This window comes from Chelonoidis abingdonii, chromosome 11 (genome assembly GCF_003597395.2).
Source record: "Chelonoidis abingdonii isolate Lonesome George chromosome 11, CheloAbing_2.0, whole genome shotgun sequence".
Taxonomy (NCBI): Eukaryota; Metazoa; Chordata; order Testudines; family Testudinidae; genus Chelonoidis; species Chelonoidis abingdonii.
Genome location: NC_133779.1, coordinates 18023186 through 18032942, shown reverse-complemented (window position 1 = coordinate 18032942; position 9757 = coordinate 18023186). Strand labels below are relative to the sequence as shown.

At 64.5% G+C, this 9757-nt stretch overlaps 1 protein-coding gene and 1 pseudogene across 1 annotated transcript in view; one reads left to right on the top strand and one right to left on the bottom strand.

Moving 5' to 3' along the window:
• Positions 1-5745, top strand: part of LOC116817293 (ETS domain-containing protein Elk-1) — an 11707-nt gene extending 5962 nt beyond the window's left edge. Inside the window, exons 2-5 of the mRNA XM_075071282.1 lie at positions 89-297; positions 416-817; positions 938-1363; positions 2332-5745. Of these exons, the coding sequence (XP_074927383.1) occupies positions 89-297; positions 416-817; positions 938-1363; positions 2332-2568 (1274 nt within the window). The 3' untranslated portion in view covers positions 2569-5745. The remainder of the gene's footprint in view (positions 1-88; positions 298-415; positions 818-937; positions 1364-2331) is intronic.
• A 1644-nt stretch (positions 5746-7389) lies between these two features.
• On the bottom strand, positions 7390-9345 carry LOC116817292 (leucine-rich repeat neuronal protein 1-like; annotated as a pseudogene).
• Positions 9346-9757: the final 412 nt, after the last annotated feature.

Below are 9757 nucleotides of genomic sequence, written 5' to 3'. Positions count from 1 at the left end.
GGGGGGGCTGCGTGTCAGGAGTGAGGGGCACCGGCGGTGCCGGGGTGGGGTTCAGGTCCCAGTCCCACGATCTCCCCATCCCCTGCAGTCATGGACCCCTCGGTGACCCTCTGGCAGTTCCTGCTGCAGCTGCTGGAGCAGCAGAGCAACGGGCACCTGATCGCCTGGACGTCGGACGACGGCGAGTTCAAGCTGGTGGACGCCGAGGAGGTGGCCCGGCTCTGGGGGCTGCGTAAGAACAAAACCAACATGAACTACGACAAGCTCAGCCGCGCCCTGCGCTACTATTACGACAAGGTGAGCCCCTCCCCCCCACCGGGACCCAGGCGTCCGGGCCACCCCCTTCCCAGAGCCGGGGAGAGAACCCAGGAGTCCTGGCTCCCAGCCACCCCCATTCTATCCTCTTTCTTTCCAGAACATCATCCGGAAGGTCAACGGGCAGAAGTTTGTCTATAAATTTGTCTCGTACCCAGAGCCGGCCGGCGTGGAGGGGGCCCGGGAGGAAGGGACGCTCCGGCGGGTGGAGCCGGCGCTCGCCGAGTCTCGGCTGGGGGAGGGGAGCTCTGGGCCCCCCAAGTCCTTGCGTGGGGGGGGTGTCCCCCGGAGTAGCCGTAACGAGTACATGCGCTCGGGTCTGTACTCCACCTTCACCATCCAGTCGCTGCAGGCGGCCCCCCCCGGGCGAGCGCCCCGCCAGGACCCCCCAGCACTCTGCAGCGAGCCCCCGGACCTTCTTGACCTGGCCCCTGGGAAGATGGAGGAGATTCCCCAGCTGGAGATCAGCATTGAAGGAGCAGATGAGAGCGAAGACCTGCAGGTGAGCTGGCCCTGTCGCCCCACCCCGGAGCTGGCTGCATCTCAGCGCTGGGCGTTACATGCGGCTGTTCCCCAGCTGCCCCGCCCCAGCGCTGGCTGCATTTCTCTATCTTGCCCCCAGGTCTTTGTGGGGCCGGAGCCCCTGGATGCAGAGCGCCGCCCCCCAGAGACGACGCCTCCACAGGACCCGGGGCTGCGGCCGGTGGTGGTGAAAGTGGAGGCGCAGGGGGATGCGGAGGGGTCCCCGGTCCTGGTTTTGATCGACTCGGGGGTGAAGCAGGAAGCCCCACCTGCCGAAGAGACTCCCAGGGGGACAGAGGCAGAGCTCCCAGCAGGGGAGGGGCTTCAGGAGGAGAAAGGGGAGGGAGTGCCTGGGGGGGCCCCCAGCGAGGGGCACGGCCCAAAGGGGCGGAAGCCCAAGGACCTGGCGCTGCCCTCCCTGCCCGGGCAGGAGAAGATCAGCGCGGCCGGCGGCTCCCTGTTGGCGCCCAGTGGGGGAGCAGGCAGCGGGCTGACGCCCACCACCGTGATCTCCACGCACGCACTAGTGAGCAGCTATGGGGCGGGGGGAGGCCTTGGGCATAGGGGGAGGACTGTGGGTGGGGAGCGGCTGTGGTGGGGAGGCCTGCAGGACCAGATAATGGAGATGGAAGAGGTCTGGCAGAAGGGGTTGTGAGAGGGCAGCTGGTCCGTCTCTCGTCTGAACACACTCCTGTCTGTCAGAACCCTGTCTGCTGAACGCCCCCACTCCGCCACCTACATCCACTCTTGGACGCACCTGAGCCACCATCCCAACACAGCCCGCCAACTCTCCTCTCCAGGTACGCAGCAGCGCTGGTCAGAGTGAGCATCCGCTGCAGGCTGTGGGATGGGGAGTAGCCCAGAGCTGGGCTAGTCCGGCTGTGAGTTGGGAGAGGCACGGCAAGGCTGCGGGAGCAGACGCTGGGCTAGTGGGGCTGGTGTAGAGAGAGAGCACCTGGCAGGCCTGGGGGGGGATCTTCCCCCGCCCCCGCACAGCTGGCCGTGGGAGCTTTGGATTGGGAGTGAGTGGCACCGCAGTGCTGGGGGGAGTCCAGGGCTGGGCATGTGTGGGGGGCCTGCGGTTGGAGTGGAGGGCAACCGGCATGCTGGGGATCAGGGCTGGCAGTGGGGGGCGCGGTGGGAGTAGGGCAACCGAGCGCTGGGGCAGTCAGGGCCGGCTAGTGTCGGGCTCGGTGGAGTGAGGGGCACCGGCAGCACTGGGGGGAATCCAGGGCTGGGCTAGTGGGGGGCTGCGGGTTGGGAGTGAGGGGCACCGGCAGCGCTGGGGGGAGTCCAGGGCTGGGCTAGTGGGGGGCTGCGGGTTGGGAGTGAGGGGCACCGGCAGCGCTGGGGGGAGTCCAGGGCTGGGCTAGTGGGGGGCTGCTGGTTGGGAGTGAGGGGCACCGGCAGCACTGGGGGGAGTCCAGGGCTGGGCTAGCAGGGGCTGCAGGTCGGGAGTGAGGGGCACCGGCAGGGCTGGGGGGAGTCCAGGGCTGGGCTAGCGGGGGGCTGCGGGTTGGGAGTGAGGGGCACCGGCAGCGCTGGGGGGAGCCCAGGGCTGGGCTAGTGGGGGGCTGCAGGTCAGGAGTGAGGGGTATGGTCAGTAGGTCACTCCCTCACTTCTCCCCACAGTTTCCCTCTAACTCTGGTGGGCAAATCCACATCCCCTCGCTGAGCGTGGACGGACTCTCCACTCCGGTCGTTCTGTCCCCGGGGCCCCAGAAGCCGTGAGTCCAGACGTCTGTCCGTCTCTCTCCACTGCTGGTGGAGCTGGCTGGGGGAGCGCCCGTTGCACACCTGGATTCTTGACCCAGCCCTGCGGGACTCTTTACCAGGGCAGCTGGATACAGCTGTGTCCTGCTTTGGACCGAGAGCCCTGCTTGGTGTCAGCGGTGGGATGCACGTGCTGGCTTGTTTCAAATGGCAGCCGGAGCACGCAGACATTTCGCCCCTAGGGGGCGCAGTGTGGGACATTCCCCTTGTTCCTCACTCGGCCTTGACCCCCCCCAGGGTCTTGCAGCTCTGACCCCATTTTTCTGGGGTCGTTGTGTTTAATCCCAGCCCAGGTGGCTCGGGGTGTATTTCCGACATGGAAGGATATGTCCCTCGGGGACTGAGGTGTGGTTCGGCCGCGAGTTGTGGGGCTGATTTTATTTACTACCCAGGGCCTCTTGGCCCTGGTTTGAAACCCTCTGTTGGTGGCCTTTGTCAGCCTCCCCGTAGCCCCTCTTTGTGCGGGCTCTGCGTCGGCCATCTTTATTTCGAGAGGGTAGCCGCGTCGGCCATCTTGGTTTGCTGACATCACACCCGCTGCTCATCCCCGTGGGTCGGGTGGAGGAAGAAGTCCTGCTCTTCGCTTCTTGTTTCTTGATTTACTTCCTGGAGGTCAAAGGTCATCTCGAGTTGCCATACAAGCGGCAGGCAGAGGAAGTCCCGCCCTAATTCCCTCCTGTAGGTTGAAGGTTGCCTGTTCGTCACCATGGAAACGGCCGGGAGGGAAGTCCCACCTGCTGATTTCAGGGGCTGGTTCCCTCCTTGCAAAGCCTGTTTCCTTGATTTATTTCCTGACGATCAAAGGTCACCGTGGAACTGGCCGCAGGGGAGTCCCATGCCTCACCCCTTTCGTAGGGAGGGTTCCTTCATTTGTCTCCCATTTGTTGCCTGGGAAGTGAAGTCCCGCCTTTTGAGGACAGTCGTCAGGGGCTCCCTTGACTTCCTGCTGGCCCACGAATTCTGCAAAGGAGGAAGTTCTGCCCCGTTTCCACTCTGCTATTTCCTGTTCAAAGTGCGCTGATTCTGGGGAAGTGCCGAAGGAGGACATCCCACCTTATTAACCTCTCATCTACTTCCTGCGAATCAAAGGCCACTTTATTCTGTGGACGGGGCAAAGAAGGAAGTCCCGCCTTATTAACCTCTCATCTACTTCCTGCGAATTAAAGGCCACCAATTCTGTGAACGGGGCAAAGAAGGAAGTCCCGCCTTATTAATGTCTCATCTACTTCCTGTGAGTCAAAGGCCACCTATTCTGTGGACGGGGCAAAGAAGGAAGTCCCGCCCTTCTCACTGCTGTTGACATCCTGTTAGTCCCACAGGGCCTGCACTGCATCATACGGGAAAGGGCTGCCTTGTCGTCTTGTTTTGATACCAAAATTTTCCGGGGCTGTGAGCTTCTTGCTTAAGATATAGATTTATATTTTTGTGGGGCCATCCCAAGGGGCTGAAATACCCGAATGTCATTTCTTTAGCGCCCTGCGGGATTCCCAGCTCCTTTCTATTTTTCAGAGAGTATATTGATATTATTGAACTATGTGCATTGATCATATACAAATCTACAGGGCTCGGCACTGATTACCTGCTGGGCCGTCTTTTTTAATATATAAAATGGTTCTATATTTGAACGGGGAAGAGGGGGGGCTTTTACAATGGAAGTGGGGGAAATGGACAGGGTGGAAGTGACCTCCCTGGATTTATGGGCAGGATTCAGAGAGCGATTGGAGGCAGTAGCGCGGTGATGAGTGCTGAATTTCCGTCCCCATGGTGTAGATTGGGGGATGCCGTCGCTGCTGACGTTAATGGAGCAAGATTCCTGTGTCAGGGAAGGTGGCATCAGCTGAATGGGCGTGGGAGGGGGGTGTAATTGGACGGCAATTGTTGGCCAATTAGCGAGATAACGGGGCCACGGACAACAGACCCCTTTGTGCTTGAAAGGCAGTGTCGTCCGCCTCTCTGGGGTGACCTTCCTCCTTCCCATAGGGGCGGTTTTGAACTGTCACAATCATGTTGGTTTGCACTGGCAAGGTCCCTCGGCTCTGGCCATCTCTGCCTGGTGCATCAGCCACTTTGGACGACCTGTGAGACACTGGCGAGGCTCCCAGGAGCGGCTTCCCAGAGACCGAGCTGGGCCAAACCCATGCACGAGCCATGCCTGAGCCTGGAGCCAAGCACAGAGAGGTCAGGAGGCTGCCGGGGAATGGGCTCCGGCGACACCGCAGCTGACACACGCAAACGATGAGTCGAACACGTGCTGTAAGGCCAACATGGATGAGCCATTAATAAAACCCATGCAACACGTGAGTAAACCGCAAGTAGCCCACGTGTAAACCATAGATCAATCACGTGTGAAAATAGGAGAAAGTCATGAGTAAGCCACGTGTAAGCCGTGAGTGAACCACAAGTAACTCACGAGCAGAAGACATGCTGCCGAGTGTTGGCCGTGAGCGGACCCCGTGTGCTCTCTCTGCTGGCTCGCTGGGTTTTCAGAGCTGTTCTCTGCTCTGGGGGAGAGGCCCTGGCCCTGTTTTTACCCCCCTGCGCCTCCCCCACAGGGGTTGCCAGTTGCCGCACCCAAGTGCAGCCACTGTCCCGAAGCTGCAACGTGGGGCGGTTGAGCTGTTTAGCTTCCTGTGGGGCAAGGACGGAGCTGTTGGGGTGGGTGACTGTGGGGGGCCAGTGGAGACCCAGGCCTGGCTGGTGACTGACGTGGTTTGGAGATTTCCAGCCTGGGGAATTTATCTAACCATGTATTGACCATTGGGCCAGAATGGGGATTGGAGCCGGGCATCCAACCATGCAGTGTGGGAGTGGATCCCGGGATCCTACTGTGCAATGTGGGAGTGGATCCTGGGATCCTACTGTGCAATGTGGGAGTGGATCCTGGGGTCCCAGGTACCATGTGGGAGCTGATGCCGGGATCCTGTTGTGCCAAACTGGAGAAGATCCCAGGATCCTGCCGTGCTGGGGTGGATCCAAAGGCAGCAGCCCCCCCATCTGTTCTTCCTCATCTGTGTCCCTGTCTCTGCCTTGTTAACCCCCCACCCCGTCTGTCCTCCCCCAGGGTGGGAGAGGGCCTGCTCGGCACGACGACTCCCCCCGGTGACCTGCCCTGTAAATAAATCTATTTTTAAACGATCTGATCGGCATCCTTTGTCTCGCGGGGGATTGTGGGTCAGGACCCTGACAGAGGGGTGGGCAGTGGGGGGACATGAAGCAGCTGGGCAGGTTGGCCATGTGGGGTGGGGACTGAGATGGTCGGGGTCTTGGCAGGGACAGGGGTGATCTGGGGGAGCAGTGTGGGGGGGAAATGGCTGGAGGTTGCTGACTCCGCCCCCCTTCTCCGGTCTGTCCGCGCCTGGCCTCAAGTCCCTTTTCATGGCGGGTCTGGGGCCCCCAATGCAGGGGGCAGGGGGGAGCGCCAGGTGCCCACATCGGGGGGGGCAGACGTTTGCGGGCGGGCGAACCTCAGCCCATGGCTGGAGCTTGCAGCAGGATAAAGTCAGCCTAGCGAGAAGGCGTCGGCATCCAAGGATGCTAGGAATTAGCCACTGGGCCCTGCCCCGAGGGGCAGCTCCATCCCTGCCCGTTGGGCTGGTTCTCTGGACGGCTCAGCGCTGGGGCCGGATGGGGGAGGGCCGCTCTCTGGTCCGTGGGCTATGGTGGGGGGGGTCTTCCCTGGGCTGGGGAGCTCAGACGCTGAGCCGGGCCCTGTCTGTGGCCACACGACGTCCACGGGTGCGGCCAGGAGCAGAACCGGGGCCCACGGAGCCAAAGCAGCAAGCGCCCGGCCGTCCCCCCCTCGCCTGCCCACAGGGTCTTGCTGGGCTCCCTGCCTGTTGGCTGGGGGATCTGACCCAGGATTCAGGGAACTACCAGGGGGGCGGGGGGGCCTGGGCTGGTGGGGGCTGCAGGTCGGGAGTGAGGGGCACCGGCGGAGCTGGGAGGGGGGGGATCACACCCCCCACCCCCTCCTGAGCCAGCCAGGCCGGCTGGGAGCTGGTGTCCCCTAAAGGGGCAAGTGGCCGCCCCAGCTCTGAGCAGGGCAAGGCAGGGGGCTGGGGGGACGGATCATCTCCTGAATGACAGACAAAACACCACATTTTTTCTTCTAACTCCAGAGTTTTATTCTGCAGCCTCCAGCAGCTCCATCACCTCATCCCTTGGTCCTGGGGTGGGGGAGGCTCCCACTTTCCTTCCCCCTCCACCCCGCGCCTGCCTGTGACAACTCCGTGGCAAGGCCTTGGGAAAGACGTGCCTTTGCACTACTTCTGTGTGTGTGTGTGTGGAGGGGATACAGATGGGGCAGCTCCCCCTTGACACCCCAATTATAGGCTGGGGGGTGCATGGAGGCAGGGTTTGGGGCAGTGATGCCCCAGCCCCCTTCCAAATTTTTGCATGTGTCTCCTGCCCAGGTTCAGGGCTGCCAAAGGCATGTCTTGGAGGTATCGATGTGGGGGGTTGGGGTGGGGGGTCCCCCTCCGCCTCCCCTAGGCTGATGATTGGGGGGTAGAGCTTGCCAAGCAGGAGGGCGGCTGGGGGCTGTCGGTATGGCTTGAGGGCGGCCCGGCAGCCCAGTTCCCGCAGCCGCCGGCTGGCGTAGCAGGCCAGCAGCATCGCACACAGGGCCACCAGCAGCGAGCCCGTCACAGCAGCCAGGGCTGCACCCCCTGGCCCGCGCCCTGCCGGCCCCAGCCCTGCCGTGGTCACATTCAGGCAGGCCCACTGCGTGCCTGGGAACGCCAGAGCAGAGGCGGTTGCGAGGGAGAAGTCCTCGGTCGCTCAGGAGGATGCTGCGATTGCCACAGCGGATCCGGTTGCTAAGGAAGATGCAGTAGTTGCCAGAGAGGATCCGGTTGCTAGGGAGGCGGCGGTCGCTGTGGAGAAGGATCCAGTTGCTAGGGAGGCGGCAGTTGCCGTGGAGAAGGATGCGGTTGCTAGGGAGGCCGGTGCTCTGGAGGATGCTGTTGCTATGGAGGAGGGCGATGCGGTGGCTGGGATGGGCGTCTCCATGGCCACCAGGCTCAGGCAGATCTCACAGCCCGTGGCCGGCTGTAGGTGCATCAGGTTGACCTGCCGGCTGTCCAGCGACACCCGGGCCGTGTAGCTGAGTGGGGGCTGTGGATGTGCCTGGTGGCCGAGTGCCAGTGGGGGCTGGGGCGCTGGGGGGCCAGTGAGGCCCAGGGGGGGCCCCACGGAGACCAGCCCCCCCCAGTCCACTCCAGCACCACAAAATTGGGCTGGACCTTCTTCCTGAGCAAGGCTGGACCGCCCCTGCCCCCCAGCTCCCTCTCTGAGCCCTCCTCCCTCCACCCCGCACCCCCCAGCACCTGCAGCATCAGGACACAGCTGGCAGAGCCCGCCTCGTTCTGCGCCACGCAGGTGTACTGCCCTGTATGGGCCAGTCCCACCCCCACCAGCTCCAGGGCCCCCCCGGCCCGCCCCGAGCTGGGCAGCCTCTCCCCAGCTGGCCCCAGCCAGGAGATCTCCGGGGGCGACTTGGCATTGGCCGGGCAGCTCAGGGTGACGGAGCCACTGGGCGCCACCACCAACCTCTCAGGCCAGCCCCGGGGAGGGAACGCCAGGGGGCAGCCCCGGCCCCCGCCACCTTGCAGCCCCTCCCGCAGCGGCCGGCCAGCTGTGCCCCTGCACCCCGTCCCGCTAGCTACACACCCATTCTCTGGCCATTCACCGCGCCAGCCCCTGCCAGGCAGCCAGGCAGTCGCAGCACAGCGGGTTGCCCCGGAGGCTGAGGGCGGCCAGGCTGAGCAGGGAAGCCAGCAGCTGGGCAGGCAGCAGCGCCAGGGCCCCATCGGTGGCCAGCAGGGTGCGCAGGGCCAGGGCCCCATGCAAGGCGGCCGGGTGCAGATAGGCCAGCCGGGGGTTGTGGCTCAGGTCCAGCTTGGCCAGCTGGGGCAGCCCGTCGAAGGCCCCCTCGGCTACCCCAGTGAGCTGCTCCAGGGTGCTCAGGCTCAGCTCCTCCAGGCGTGGGGTGCCCCAGAAAACGCCCGCCTGCAGCTCCCCGATGGGGTTCTCGTTCAGGTCCAGGAACTTGAGCAGGGGCAGGCGGTGCAGGGCGGGCGCCGGCACCCAGGCCAGCCGGTTGCGGAAGAGCGAGAGGCTCTCCAGCTCCGCCAGCCGCTGGAAGGCCTCGCCCGGCAGGTCCTGCAGCCCCAGGCCAGCCAGCACCAAGCTGTGCAGTCGCGCCAGGGGCCGGAAGCCGCCCACCTCCAGCTGGGCGATGGGGTTCTCACCAATCATGAGGATCTCCAGGCGGGGCAGGGGCAGGAACCAGCGGGGGTCCACGGTCTGCAGGCGGTTGTGATTCAGGTAGAGTTCTCCAGAGCCGCCAGCCCCCGCAGGCAGCGCTCGGGCAGCTCCTCCAGCTGGTTCTCCTCCAGCTAGAGGGTGAGGAGGCGGGGCAGGCTGGCCAGGCCGGCGGGGGGCAGGCTGGCAGCGGTTCTGGGACAGGTCCAGCTCGGTCAGGCTGGGCAGGCGCCGGAGCTCGCCGGAGAGCCGGGCGATCTCGTTGCTCTGCAGCAGCAGGAGCTGGGTGTCCGGGGCGAGGCCGGACGGCACCAGGGTCAGCAGCAGGTTGTTGCAGTCCACCGTGCGGGCCTGGCGGTAGACGGACTGGGGGGTGAACCAGGGCCGGGTGTCGCAGACGCACTGGGGCGGGCAGGAGGCCAGCGGGCAGCTGGCCTGGAGCAGCAGGGCCAGCAGGGCCCAGAGGAGCATCCTTGTCTCGGGCCAACAGGCGGCCCCCCGGAGGAGAGGGCACGGGGTGGGTGCGGCCGGTGGAGGAGACGCTAGGGGAGCCGGCGCCCCGAGGGCATCTGGGAAAGAGAGAGGGAGATATCAATGGACGCTGGCATAGAGAGTCCCCCACACCCCAGAGCGCCTGGCCCTGAGTGCTGGGGAAAGCACCCCCTGCCCAGCCCCCCTGCTGTACCCCCTGTCCTGCTCCCTGCCCCCCAGCTTCCCTCGGTGCTCAGCCCTGCCTGCCAGGGGAGAGCCCCGTGCTGAGCCCCCCGACCCTGCCCACAGTGCCTCCTAGTGCCCCGCCCTGCCTGCAAGGGGAGAGCACCCCCTGCCCAGCCCCCAGGCCCCGCTACAAGAACACCCCCCCCGCCCAGTTGCAAGGCCTGCC